Here is a 15,428-nt window from a genome sequence, read left to right on the forward strand (position 1 = left end):
CCTAACTCTAACCCTAACCCTTTTATGATACAGTATACTTACATATATTGTGCAAAAAGATGCACCCATCAAGTACATTGTAGCTATGCCCAATAACGTTATGTGTAAGTGCACATGTATTTACGAAATAACTACTATGTAAATACACAGTAATTAGAGACACAGTGTAAAGTGTTACCTAGCCTTCTATTTGAAACCTGGCTTTAGCATCAGTTCCAACCTCATAACTTTGAGCAGAGATTTGAAGATCTCCTTGTGATTCATCATCTATGGAATCCTTTATCAAACTAATTTTGTGACATACAGTAAGAATGATCGACATGCATGGGACACATGTTTGTGTAATGGATTAGTTATATATATGACATGTTTATTTATTGTATATAACCATACAGAACTAAACAACCTTGCCATAGATATCAGATGAAAACATTGTCTTTTGGAATGTTTGGACCTCGACGTTGTCCATCTGGTAGAAAGTGAAAGCCAAGTAACAGTGATTTCCTCCTTCTTGCACTTCAGTAGAGATGCGTGTCTGTGAGGTGGCGTGGAGCACCCTCATTAAACATAGGGAATCAACACAGTGCAAAAACCAAACCGCTGACAAATTAACAATTTGCAACACGTGTTATTGCAAGGTTCTTTTGGCTGTGTTTTTGTTCTGCCAGCAATTACAAACGTTTTCAATAGCATCCGCATGAATAGCCTCTTTTTTTATCACAACAAACCAAAAAACAAAACAAATAATCTGCAAAAAATAATGAACATAACTCTTAGGGCACCTGTTTTTTCAGAACATTTTACAGCACTGGTGAATCACTGTGGATTATATCAACTACCTATCTCTAGTTATTTGGTATTACCTCCCCCAAAAAAACGTAGTAGATTCATTGGTGCTCTAAATTGACCTCAAAATAACCCAGCTGTGGCTTATCCCAGCAGGCTACACCCATAGGTATATACCAGGGCTCTTTCTTCAAAGCAGGTGGTTTTAAGGTGCATTATGTAACAGGGAGAATATCTTTTCCTTGCAGGTCCGTCTGGAATGGCCAACAGATTTAGCAGCAAACCCTCTGGACAACTCGCTGTACATTCTGGACAACAACATCGTGATCCAAGTTTCGGAGAAAGGCCGGGTCAGGATTGTGGCGGGACGTCCCATACATTGCCAAGTCCCTGGAATGGATCATTATCTGGTGAGCAAAGTGGCTGTGCACTCCACCCTGGAGTCAGCAAGAGCCCTCGCCGTGTCCGAACACGGGGTTCTGTACATAGCGGAGACGGACGAGAGGAAGATCAACCGCATCCAGCAAGTCACAACCAACGGGGAAATGTCCGTCATCGCTGGAGCGCCGACAGAGTGTGACTGCAAGATTGATCCCAACTGCGACTGCTTTTCAGGTAGATGGGTAAAGGAACGTCCCGGAAAATTAACCTTATATTCTCGCTTTGGGTCACCTTTGAGATCTTCAAACATCCTAGTTTTTAATAATAGTTATTCCTAATCTGTGTTACCATGTAAACTGAATGCTGCAAAGTTTCAACTTCACAACTGTCCCCCTAATGACAGAATGGTTTAAATATATAAAATAGCCTGTAATTCAGAAACTAGCATTGCACAATAATATAGAGTTGTGCAGCAATGAAGTGATATTACCTTCTGGCCCATGCACTAGTCTATTAATAACCCCTCTCTAATGTCAAATCAACATGACCTATTAAACATCTATAAATAGTCAATATAGTATTTCTAAAGGGCACATGTGGCTGTTTTTACAAAAGCTTCCACAGTTTCAGTGAAGCTACTTCGCCATTACAGGGCTCAGATTGTAGTTTGACTGCACTGAACATTATCCTCAGTGTAGCTCCTCTGTATAATAATATTCGATTTTTGAATGCAAAACGTGTGTGTTTTAACAGATGCAATCTTGTCAGGGTGAGGTTCTACATTTGGGGAAGGCACAAGCCTAGTCACTTGTGTGCGAAGGCAGTGGTGTGAAGCGTTCACTTTTTGTTTTGATGTGGTACTGTGCTGTAGTTTGCATATTTTCCATCACACCATGCTGTTAGCAGATGATTACCCCTCTTCATGGAGATAGCTCATAACTCCACCCCCTGCTCGTCTCATCTCTCCACAGCAAACATACTGTGAGCAGCAGTGCTACAGCTGCTAGAAATATCAACTTTGTCCTTTCGTTTGCAGCCCCCCACCCCCCCCCCCCCCCCCCCCCCCCCCCCCCCCCCCCCCCCCCCCCCCCCCCCCCCCCCCCCCCCCCCCACCCCCCCACCCCCCCCACCCCCAGACCCCCCCCCCCCCCCCCCCCCCCCCCCCGTTTAACATTATCTAATAAGGGTATACACTGATCAGCAGATGTCTGTTCCAGACGAGATAAATGAATCGTGAGCTCTTTTTTTTTTTTTTTTTAACTCCTTTGTTGACTTTTTTTAAACCATAAAAGCTAATGCTAGACCTGACCACACAGATGTAATTATAATTCCAGGTGTTGCAATGAGCCCTGGGACAAAAAAATTCAAAAAATGTAATGCTGTAATGCAGTAACGCACTGTATTCACATGGTGTACCCTGTTCATTGTTCAGGCGATGGTGGATATGCCAGGGATGCCAAGCTGAAAGCCCCCTCCTCCATGGCAGTGTCTCCAGATGGCACGCTGTACATCGCAGACCTGGGCAATGTCCGGATCCGAGCCATACGCCACAACCAGCCTCAGCTGAACCGCATGCACATGTACGAGATCGCCTCCGCGGCAGATCAGGAGCTCTATCTCTTCAGCACTAACGGGACCCACCTCCACACACTCAACCTTATCACCGGGGACTACATTTACAACTTCACCTACAGCGGGGAGCAGGATCTCAGCACCATCATCAGCAGCAATGGAAACTCAGTGCACATCCGGAGGGATGCCAATGGGGTGCCCCTCTGGCTAGTGGTGCCTGGAGGGCAGGTCTACTGGCTCACCATCAGCAACAATGGGGCCCTGAAGAGGGTGTCCGCCCAGGGCCACGACCTCGCACAGATCACCTACCATGGCAACAGCGGTCTCCTAGCAACCAAAAGCAATGAAAACGGATGGACCACAGTTTATGAGTAAGATTTTGTTCTGTAGTGGTGTGTTCTGGAAGTGTTCAGGTGGCCTGTGACCTACAGATCCCGGTTGTGAGCACGCACGTTCCTTCTTGATTTCTTTGTGTTGTTTTAATTTGAGCTGTCGAAGCTGCAGTAGAGAGAAGTGTGTGCCCCTGGCGAGGACTGATCTGACTGATCACTGCTTGATTTAATGGTGTGGGCCAGACTCAGGAGGATTCAGATTATTGTTAGATTTTGTCCAGCTCTGACATAACAGAATTCGTATGCAGTTATTATCAATTGGTGCTTTTAGAAATCCTTGTCGACAGACAGGAGTCATCACCACCTCTTTTGGCTGACACTAATGCTAGAATTCATTTATATAGGTTACTGCCTGTGCTCAGAGCAACAGACTGCCACATTTGTATTCAGATATTTATATGTGTGTTTATTTGTTTAATTTGGTGTGGTGTCCCAGAGGATATAGGCAAGTGCAATGACATTCCCCACACAGTAATGTATAGCTCAGAACATATTACCAACAATTGTCATTTGTCATGCAGTTAAACCTGCTAATAAAACTGCCCAAGGCACTATCGGCAAGTGGCCTCTTAAAATTAGAATTTATGACACTTATTATCGACTATTTAATAGTTTATTCCAGGGTGCAATTTAATTCAGCTTTGGGGCGCAGGGGCCAGTGTTTCTTTGTTACTTGACAAACAATTTGTTGCTATTTTCTGTGGAGCACGTCACCCTCTGGTGGTGCATAGCTGTAATGATATTTCAGAGAGGTACTGGAGTGAACTTGATTTAAATGCGCAAACCAATCCAACAAGCCCCATGATTTACTCAGGCGAGGAACAAATCAGACATGGTGTTCCAGCATGGTGACCAGAATAAAACATTCGAGATTGTTCAAAACATTCCAGATTGTTCTGTCTGTACAATACAAATGTCTCTGTGTGTTTGTATTGTATTTTCTGTCCTCTGTCTGTGCTGTATATATAAGGCTTACATAACAGTAATATCCATGGACTATCTGTCTAGACAGCTACGCAGCCTTTGTTGCAACGTTTTGTCTTGCTGAGGCTAAATAGTCTAACTTACTTCTTTGAGAAGAAAGGTGTTGTCCTTTTTCAACAAATGCATCTATTTTTCCAAAGTTTTTATAGAAATGTGTTTCTTAGAAACGCTTAGATTATTATAGCATCCCAGGAGTCTATTTATGTCTATTTAATGCAGTTTACTCACATCCTTGCATTCTGTTCTCTTCGGTGCAGCATTGCTTCTACTGCACTGGAAATTTCAGAATGATGCAACATGTAATTAAGTTACAGTATGTAAGCAAGTGTAAAAAGCATTTTCAAGCCAAGCAGACTCTACTGTCTGAATGTGTGTGCTGTGGGGCAGTGCTTTCAGATATACCTGCAGTCGCAATCTTCTGCTTCAGCGAAACATGACTTGTACCAGCATACTCATTTATCAATTAAAATCAATGCTTACTGGAAATGAAATACATCACAAACAGACAAACGCAAATATGCTTTCAAATGTCAGCATTTGGATATTGCACACAGCTTGGAATCGGATCCCTCTTTGCTAAACAATGCTGATGGTGTCAATCTCAAAACATATCAAATGTTAATTTAATGCATATATTTCTTTGATATAATACAAAAGTACAGTGTGTATCTATATATATATATATATATATATATATATATATATATATATATATATATAGATATATATATATATATATAGATATATATAGATAGAGATAGATAGATAGAGATAGATAGATAGATAGATAGATAGATATACTGTATAAAGTGTATAAATGCATATTTACATTGACATATTCTTCTTATACCTAAACTTTTATAAACACAAATTATTTGAATTAAACTGTGATCAATAGTCAATCCTTCCTACTTTGGATTCAAATATCAGACTAATAGGACTTACAAGTAGTTGTTGTATCATCTGTGCCCCATTATTTACTCCCATTGGCTAGCACAGACTGTTCACATGTCTCTGAAAGTCTATTAACAACATTAAGACACCTGATGAGAGGAAGCTACAGCAGCTGACTATCCAGGCATTAACCCTCTATTAGACCACTGTATGTTGAACAGTGTAGTTTAACCTATTGGTTTACCTATAAGTGACTTACCAAAACACATTCTTCAATGCCATTTATTTGGTTAACACTATACCCTATAACTTGTACCATTATTGTAAAGGCTTCAGAGTGAGAAATGAACTCCAAAAATATAACTGGTGCGTGGTAAACACCTGACCAGCATGTTGGAAAGGTTTATTTTTTTCCTAACTCTTCTAGTTTCTAGTTTTCCCAGCTAGGAGATGCAGTTGTGACACGGCTGTCTGCATTGAATAACAATCGTGCCTGTGTGTAGGTACAATGCTGAAGGTCACCTGATCAACGTGACCTTCCCTACCGGAGAGGTCAGCAGTCTCCAGAGCAACACGGAGAAGTCTGTGCGAGTGGAAGTGGACACTTCAAACAAGGAGAACTTTGTTACTGTCACCAACTTCTCAGCAACCAATACCATCTATACACTGCGGCAAGGTGAGCAGTACACCGCTGCTAGACGTTAACTTGTGTGTGTGTAATGTGACATGCCCGACCTGGTGATACACTTCCCCCTCTGCAGTACTGGGAACGTACCGCATTGATGCCCACAACAGACACAACATCTGCTGCTATTCTAAAGTTAGAAATGAGAGTGGTTACTAAGTGCTAGGCAGATCATCTGCCCAAAGAGTTCAGTACCCAATGCTGATACCATGTTCATTTTTATAACACTTTAGTAGGAATTAAAGAACAGAAAGGGTCGGTGCTTCATTGACCATTTGAATGACCCGGCTATTGTAATTTTATGGCCAGTAGCATTTGTCATTGTAGTTTTTTTTAAGAAGCGTTCTCACTGTAAACGGCACACCCAAGCAGACACCCTGGATCAAACTGATACAAATCCCTTGTCTCTAGTGGCAATAATGAAGGGTTGTATTCATACATCACACACTTGCTGCTCAATTGACTGCAGTCTCGACCGGTGTGTTAAAGCTTTATGAACAAGTCACACAGTGAATGCACATCTGTGTATTACTGTGTCCCCAGTTAAGAGACTTACCCATCGGTTCAATTCAACTGGGAACACACTGAGGTATGTAGTCCCATTTAATGATTCGTACTGTATTTTATTGAATCATATTACTCCTGGAAGATCTTTAGAGATTTCAACTACATAACATGAGCCTAAACAGGCTCCTAGTGCAGGCAGGGTACCTTCAGCATTAGGATACACCCCTCACTGAAGTGGCAGCTCTGTCATAGATGGCAGTGGTAGGGCTTCTTTTTTCTCCTCTATGCTAGAGGTTTTTATTCATATAAGGCAGGCTCCCTAAGGACCACATTCATAAAGCCTTGCTGTTCTGCACAGTTACAGAACCCCATCAGATCACCACAAAAGCCATTTAGAGTTTAGTTTAACCTCCCTTTAGAATACCAGGGGGTGAGGGGTGGGACTGCAAGGGATATTTCTACCTTAGCAAGATAAATTGCTCCTAGATGTTATAACAGAAGAAGGGCTCCAGGGATAAATAGAGCAGTTTTAAAGCTCCCACTTACAAGCATGCAGGCCATTTACAGAAATCCACAAACATGGAGTCAACTGATTGCTTTCCTGGTTTAGGATTCCTCGGCTCTAAGCCACTGTGGACGTGTTGGAATGATCGATGTCCTCCGATTGTAATATATTGAAATAGGGCTCTTTGCATGCCGAAGCGGGAAAGGATCTCAAGCTGCTTTCAGTTTGCATGCTTTCATCATTACTGACATAATCTGCTATTCAGGTTTGCCATGTATGCATTTATTTAGTTCCTTATTTATGCATTTATTTATTTCAGTAAAAAAAAAAATGCAGCACCTGGATTGTTCCCGTTTCTTTGTGAAGTTAACAAACATTAAACGTGTTAATAAGAGCTCTTAAATAAGTGTCATTTCCATAATGATGCAATGTACTTAATCACCAGGTAATACTTCAGTTTGTTTGGTGAAACAGTGTTAGTGCTGTGCCTAGCCATCTATTCACACGTCTGCTTTGCGAGTGTAAATGAGATGACAGGTTCATGTTATCAAATGCATGTCTGGAAAGACATCTGTTGTACTAAAGCCTCATTGGTGAGAAGATTCTGCAAAGGTGTCAAGAGCTGGTGGTCTGTGAAGACCCGATGAGGGTAAACAGGATGTTCTGCTCTTTCTCTCGCGTGAGCCAAACGACAGTTACGTGCTGTGTGCAAGTATCAATTCCACCAAGCGTGAACATCGCTGGACACTCAAATGTGTGCATATCATTTTTATCTACTGGTGGTTCGAAAAGGAGATTTGTTTTGCAGTGCAGGGGTACTAAAGCTAGGGCAACAATTAATAAAAGAAAACAGGTTGCAGTTCAGACTTTGAACCATTTGTATCTAAAGTATAAAATAAAATCTTTAGTGCATCAGAGACTATAGTTTTTTTTTCTTTCTAACTTGCCTTTTTGTAGGTTTTGGGGGCGGGGGGGGCTGGGAATATACACTGTCATGCTATAAATATTAGGACACAAGGTGTTACAAACAAAATCAGAAATGTAGGCAATCCTATCTTGTACTCTCTATATACAGCCTATCTAATAATGCGTGTATAGGATTGCTGAATTTCTAGCTGGCTGGAAGGTCCTGTATGTGTATGATATAATTAGTTTAAAAGTTTAGAGGCATGTGCATGTTTTTTTTTTTCTCCTTCTTAAAAAAATCAATTATACAGTTTATTGAAAGGGCTCTAGAAATGGCCACATGTTTATCTGGTTGAATTTTTTTTTTCCAGACCATGCACAGAACACCTACCGTGTGAGTGCAGACGGCTCTCTGCGCGTGACCTTCGCCAGCGGCATGGAGCTGACCCTGAACACGGAGCCGCACATCTCTGCGGGGGTGGTGAACCCCACCGTGGGCAAGTGCAACATCACCCTGCCCGGCGAGCACAGCCCCAGCCTGATCGAGTGGAGGCAGCGGCGAGAGCAGGCCAAGAGGAACTACACGGCCTTCGAGAGGCGCCTCAGGGTAATCATCTCTGATCAGCAACTCTGTGAAATGCACACAACAAATTATGTTGACAGAATGTTGCACTCATTAACACCATATATTTTCACTGCTGGGATGCCTGGCTGCTGGTGTGATTGTTTGAGCTTGATCACATGTCACTGATATTCTGTTATTGTATCTGTACTAGGCTCATAACAGAAACCTGCTGTCCATTGACTTCGATCAGGCAACAAGAGTGGGCAAGATCTACGACGATCACCGCAAGTTTACCCTTCGGATTCTTTATGATAAAATGGGCCGCCCCGTGCTCTGGTCCCCGAGCAGCAAGTACAACGAGGTGAATGTCACTTACTCCCCTGCTGGGCTGCTGACCAGCATTCAGAGGGGGAACTGGTCAGAGCGACTGGAGTATGAGAACGGGAGGATAGTCTCCAGGATGTGGGCTAATGGCAAAATATGGAGCTACACTTTCCTGGAGAAGGTAGAGTATTGTTGTTACTGGGTTTTTCTTTGTTAATTCTGATTAGTTTATTTGCTTGTTTTGCAATGCATTTGAGTGCCATGTATCAATATTATATACCATACCTTTTTATTAACAATAGCAGTATGCTTAACGAAACAGAAAATAGAATCTTTCATTCTATGTGTGTTTTGGAGAATTGTTATTTTTGTTCTCTTTTCTTTACATTTTTATTGTAGTCCGTAATGCTGCTTCTGCACAGCCAGCGAAGGTACATCTTCGAGTACGATCAGACTGACCGCCTCGTTTCCATCACTATGCCCAGCATGGTGCGACACAGCCTCCAGACCATGCTGTCCGTGGGATACTACAGGAACATCTACACCCCGCCTGATAGCAGTGACGCAGTGATGCAGGACTACAGCCGCGATGGGAGGCTGCTACAGACGCTGTACCTGGGGACGGGCCGCCGAGCCCTCTACAGATACACCAAGCAGTCCAGGCTGTCCGAGATCCTGTACGATACCACCCTGGTGACCTTCACCTACGATGACTCCTCTGGCGTGGTTAAAACAATCCACTTGATGCACGAGGGCTTCATCTGCACCATCAGATACAGGCAAACAGGTAGCACAGCACAGCAAAGCACACACTTCAATAGAGCCCTGCTCCACAGGCATCAGATACAGGCAAACAAGTAACACAGCAAAAGCACACACTTCAATAGAGCCCTGCTCCACAAGCATCAGATACAGGCAAACAGGTAAATGCAAAGCACACACTTCAATAGAGCCCTGCTCCACAGGATCAGATACAGGCAAACAGGTAAATGCAAATCACACACTTCAATAGAGCCCTGCTCCACAAGCATCAGATACAGGCAAACAGGTAAATGCAAAGCACACACTTCAATAGAGCCCTGCTCCACAGGCATCAGATACAGGCAAACAGGTAAATGCAAATCACACACTTCAATAGAGCCCTGCTCCACAGGCATCAGATACAGGCAAACAGGTAAATGCAAAGCACACACTTCAATAGAGCCCTTCAATAGATACAGGCAAACAGGTAAACAGCAAAAGCACACACTTCAATAGAGCCCTGCTCCACAAGCATCAGATACAGGCAAACAAGTAACACAGCAAAAGCACACACTTCAATAGAGCCCTGCTCAACAGGCATCAGATACAGGCAAACAAGTAACACAGCAAAAGCACACACTTCAATAGAGCCCTGCTCCACAGGCATCAGATACAGGCAAACAGGTAGCACAGCAAAGCAGAGCACACACTTCAATAGAGCCCTGCTCCACAGGCATCAGATACAGGCAAACAGGTAAATGCAAAGCACACACTTCAATAGAGCCCTGCTCCACAGGCATCAGATACAGGCAAACAGGTAACACAGCAAAAGCACACACTTCAATAGAGCCCTGCTCCACAGGCATCAGATACAGGCAAACACAAAGCACACACTTCAATAGAGCCCTGCTCCACAAGCATCAGATACAGGCAAACAAGTAACACAGCAAAAGCACACACTTCAATAGAGCCCTGCTCCACAAGCATCAGATACAGGCAAACAGGTAAATGCAAAGCACACACTTCAATAGAGCCCTGCTCCACAGGCATCAGATACAGGCAAACAAGTAACACAGCAAAAGCACACACTTCAATAGAGCCCTGCTCCACAAGCATCAGATACAGGCAAACAAGTAACACAGCAAAAGCACACACTTCAATAGAGCCCTGCTCAACAGGCATCAGATACAGGCAAACAAGTAACACAGCAAAAGCACACACTTCAATAGAGCCCTGCTCCACAGGCATCAGATACAGGCAAACAGGTAACACAGCAAAGCACACACTTCAATAGAGCCCTGCTCCACAGGCATCAGATACAGGCAAACAGGTAAATGCAAAGCACACACTTCAATAGAGCCCTGCTCCACAGGCATCAGATACAGGCAAACAGGTAACACAGCAAAAGCACACACTTCAATAGAGCCCTGCTCCACAAGCATCAGATACAGGCAAACAAGTAACACAGCAAAAGCACACACTTCAATAGAGCCCTGCTCCACAAGCATCAGATACAGGCAAACAAGTAACACAGCAAAAGCACACACTTCAATAGAGCCCTGCTCCACAGGCATCAGATACAGGCAAACAAGTAACACAGCAAAAGCACACACTTCAATAGAGCCCTGCTCCACAAGCATCAGATACAGGCAAACAGGTAGCACAGCACAGCAAACACTTCAATAGAACCCTGCTCCACAGGCATCAGATACAGGCAAACAAGTAACACAGCAAAAGCACACACTTCAATAGAGCCCTGCTCCACAGGCATCAGAAGGCGCTTTACATCAGCGGGTCGCTACTAGGGAGCCCTGGCACTGTGATGGATCTCCTCCTAGGGCTGATGAGTTAATAACGCTGACATCAGCACAATACCTGCACTTACCTCTTGTCTACAGAGCTTGCTCTTTTTAGTTGCATGGTAAGACGTTCGTCTTCGAAGCGTGAGGTTAGTGGTTTGCATGCAGCTGCGTTTCCATTTAATTCAGTGGGCTAAGCCATTACAGCACACAAAAAGAAAATTGAATTTCAGTTTGGGAATGCAGTGAGTCTTGTGAATCTTTGCAATATAATACAATAAAATACAATTCAATATTAGATTTATAGTGTGCCTTTGTTTGAGAAAACCTGAAGGCGCTGTGAGTTTTTAATACACAGATTTAGTTACAAATTTTAAATGCATAAAATTCTAAAAAGATGTTTTAAACTGATGTAGCTTTGGTCTAGGTGAGAGATACAGAATCCAGCCTTACACAATGAGAACTAATCCAGAGGCCATCGTCAGAGGAGTTTGGGGGTGTAGCCAGGCGCTTAACTGGTGCCCACAACTCTGCATGCAGTATGCTGGAGTCCAGCCTTGTACAATCATGGACATTTTGAAATCAATGTGTTATGCATTGTAGTGGGAGAGATGACACTTGCAAAGCTATAATCGAGAGAGTTTGAGCGTCCTTCAGGAAGCCCCTTCACCCTGCTATCCTCCTCCACACTGTAGTTTCAGATTATCTGTGTGCTGCTTCACAAGGCTGCTCATACAGGGTTATCACTTTGAACTAGGAAGGCATTGACTTTAACCTTCCTTTAACTGATCTTATTTCAGTTTAACAAATGTTTTTTTTTTTTTTTTTTTTTTTTTAATTTGAGTTTTGATAGGCCTCGATAATGTGGTCTGAAATAAGCAATCAGGGAGAGATGAGGGGAAGCGATAGGCCTCTGTTAAAACAGAAACCGTGCTGATGTGGCAAGCACTAAACAAGACTCAATATGAAACCAGGATGAGAGAAGGTTATGGTAATTGCCATGGTTTTGCAGGGACATTGTGATTAGCTGATGCTTTGTTATTAATATGTCACACTTTCAGATTATTTATGAGGTGTAATATGTATGGGTGTTCCCCTTTTTTAATCTTGTATCATACGTAACACTGTTTTGCATGTTTCGCAAGTAAAACAGCGAGAATGATCTATATATATATATATATATATATATATATATATATATATATATATATATATATATATATATATATATATATATATAGACACACACACACACACACAGCGTCTGAGTTAAATTCCATAGATGTGACTTGAATGAGCAATATGTGACTTGCATGATGTATGGTAACTCTGGTCTTGCTTTTAACTCTTGCCACTTTATCGCTTTACTGTTAATAATCAATAATTAATCACGAGCCATGGAGGTTTAAGACAAACAAATTAATCTGTCATAGAGTCTTATCATTATCATTATATTTGGGTCCCCTCAAAGATAATTATGCCCAGCCATTTTTTTTCTAACCACCAGTGTGCAATATTCATTATGTTGTTGCCATGATGTTGTTATTTTTACATCACTTCCTTCTTGACAATACTTTTATATACAGTAAGTGATCCAGAGGTGAATACATTATCATGAGCATTTGATAAGGCACCCCTGAAACCAAAAACCTGAAACTAGTGTTTATCCTATAAACACCAAAGGAACACTGGAGATTACTATTTATTTTGTGTTCCCTTAGCCCTATTTATTGTGCAGTTTACTCTATTTTGTTGTAATAGTGGTACAGTGCACTGTGATTCCCATGCGTGCTGTTATTTGATTTGAGCAGTTCTTAGGATGCCTCAACACGTCAAAACTCTGGAATTGCTTTTGGGCAGAACCAGAAAGAGTCGGTCAATTACATTTTCAGACAGTTTAAAAAATAAAATCCCCAGTAAACACCAATAGGGGAATAAACAAGCACAGAAATTCATAGCATATTTTTTTTTGTTTGGTTTTGTTTTTGTACTGATGCGCTGTTTCCTCAGCGGTAAATGACGTGACTGCCGCCCTTCTGCTTCTCGTTTGTCCAGGTCCTCTGATTGGTCGGCAGATCTTCAGGTTCAGCGAGGAAGGTCTCGTGAACGCCCGCTTTGACTACAGCTACAACAACTTCCGGGTCACCAGCATGCAGGCAATGATCAACGAGACTCCTCTCCCAATTGACCTCTACCGCTACGTTGATGTCTCGGGACGGACGGAACAGTTCGGGAAATTTAGCGTTATCAACTATGATCTGAACCAGGTCATTACTACGCATGTGATGAAGCACACCAAGATATTCAATGCCAATGGCCAAGTGATAGAGGTCCAGTACGAAATCCTCAAATCCATAGCTTATTGGATGATCATCCAGTACGACAGCATGGGCCGTACCGTTATCTGTGACATCAGGGTCGGCGTGGACACCAACATCACCAGGTACTCCTATGAATACGATGCGGACAGCCAGCTTCAGACCGTGTCGGTCAACGACAGGCCGCAGTGGCGCTACAGTTACGACCTAAACGGAAACATCAACCTGCTCAGTCACGGCAACAGCGCCCGCCTCACTCCACTGAGGTATGACCTTAGAGACCGCATCACCAGGTTAGGGGAGATCCAGTACAGAATGGATGAAGACGGCTTCCTCAGAATGAGAGGCAGCGACGTCTTTGAATACAATTCCAATGGGCTCCTGAGAAAAGCTTACAACAAAGGGTCTGGCTGGAGTGTGCAATACCGCTACGATGGCCTTGGACGAAGAGTGGTGAGCAAGTCGAACCTGGGGCCTCCTCTCCAATTCTTCTACGCCGATCTCACACAGCCCACCAGGGTGACCCACATGTACAACCACTCCAGCTCTGAGATAACATCCCTGTACTACGACCTTCAAGGGCACCTCATAGCCATGGAGCTGAGCAGCGGGGAAGAATACTATGTCGCTTGTGATAACTCCGGAACGCCCCTGGCTGTGTTCAGCAGCAAAGGCCAGATCATCAAGGAACTCTTGTTCACCCCCTATGGAGACATATTTCAGGACTCCAATCCCGATTTCCAGATTGTGATTGGTTTCCACGGCGGCCTTTACGATCCTTTAACCAAACTGGTGCATCTTGGGAGAAGGGATTATGATGTCATAGCAGGAAGATGGACCACCCCAAACTACGATTTGTGGGCGGAGCTGAACAGTGTCCCCAAACCTTTCAATCTTTACTCGTTCAAAAACAATTACCCAGTCGGGTACTTCCAGGACGTCACGCAGTACACAACAGGTAAGGAACACTGGGTGTTAACTGGTTTCAAACAGTTTGGTTAAAGTGGTCAGTGGAATGTCTATTGGGGCATTGTATCCCCAACTTAATTCATGTAATGAAATGAAAAAAAACGGTTATAAAAAGCTTGTATGCAATTCTGACAGAAAAATGTAGTTTTGTCACACTATAGCATTAATGCCAGTATATTCATAAGGTATTGTGGTGATGCTGTTTTGACTCATATGCCAGTGATGACTCTCCCACTACCCTAACTACAGTAAAAGGGGCATTTTTAATGCAGTAAAAGACCTTGGGATTAAGCAAAACCATATCTATATTTTATATAGTGTTTAGGGTCAAATACAGCCTGAATAAGCAATGAAACTGTGGTATTATATGGTACAAGTAAAAACCTGTATCTTTCTCATGTATGTGTGTGTGTATATATATATATATATATATATATATATATATATATATATATATATATATATATATACACACTTCTTACATGTGTTCAATGGCTTCACTTTGCTGTATCTTTTTATTAAAATGTTATACTGTTCTCTGTTTGAAGACATTGGCAGCTGGCTCCAGTTATTTGGATTTCAGCTTCACAACGTGGTGCCGGGGTTCCCCAAACCTGATGTCCAAAGCATGGAGCAGACCTACGAGCTGATGCAAACGCAGACCAAGACACAGGACTGGGACCCCAGCAAGGTGAGCCAGCACAACTGTGGCACAAAGGCGTTGTGTGTTTGGGCTTGCTCACTGGTTATTGCCGCAAGCCTTAATTATGAAATTGTTTTTTCAACAACATGCACTCTCTCCGGCCTGTGCCTGAACTTTAACTTAGCGAAATGGGATGATATAGTTCAATGGTTGTAAACTCGCCAACAAATAGAGGTTTAAATGTTTCATTTTTTTTTCTTAGTTTATTAAGAACATTGGAACAGCTAAAGCACACGTAGAGGAGCTATCCACAATAATTAACATGCCCAGCTTTTTATTTTCTTATGCTTGTGTTTTTGCAGAGAATAAAAACAGTTTAGGCTTGGTAGTTTAATATTTTCAGGTTAATTTGAACACTGATCCTTTCTCTATTCTCTGCCTGAGTTGCTAGAACCCA

General features: G+C 42.6%; 1 protein-coding gene across 1 annotated transcript in view; it reads left to right on the forward strand.

Annotated features, from left to right (window-relative positions):
- Window positions 1-15,428, forward strand: part of LOC121295790 (teneurin-1-like) — a 162,838-nt gene that overhangs the window by 145,260 nt on the left and 2,150 nt on the right. The window contains exons 24-31 of the mRNA XM_041220838.1: window positions 1,035-1,401; window positions 2,600-3,110; window positions 5,513-5,685; window positions 7,984-8,219; window positions 8,389-8,682; window positions 8,901-9,288; window positions 13,097-14,317; window positions 14,877-15,019. Coding sequence (XP_041076772.1) covers window positions 1,035-1,401; window positions 2,600-3,110; window positions 5,513-5,685; window positions 7,984-8,219; window positions 8,389-8,682; window positions 8,901-9,288; window positions 13,097-14,317; window positions 14,877-15,019 — 3,333 coding nt within the window. The remainder of the gene's footprint in view (window positions 1-1,034; window positions 1,402-2,599; window positions 3,111-5,512; window positions 5,686-7,983; window positions 8,220-8,388; window positions 8,683-8,900; window positions 9,289-13,096; window positions 14,318-14,876; window positions 15,020-15,428) is intronic.

The sequence above is a fragment of the Polyodon spathula genome, chromosome 20 (genome assembly GCF_017654505.1).
Source record: "Polyodon spathula isolate WHYD16114869_AA chromosome 20, ASM1765450v1, whole genome shotgun sequence".
Classification (NCBI taxonomy): Eukaryota; Metazoa; Chordata; class Actinopteri; order Acipenseriformes; family Polyodontidae; genus Polyodon; species Polyodon spathula.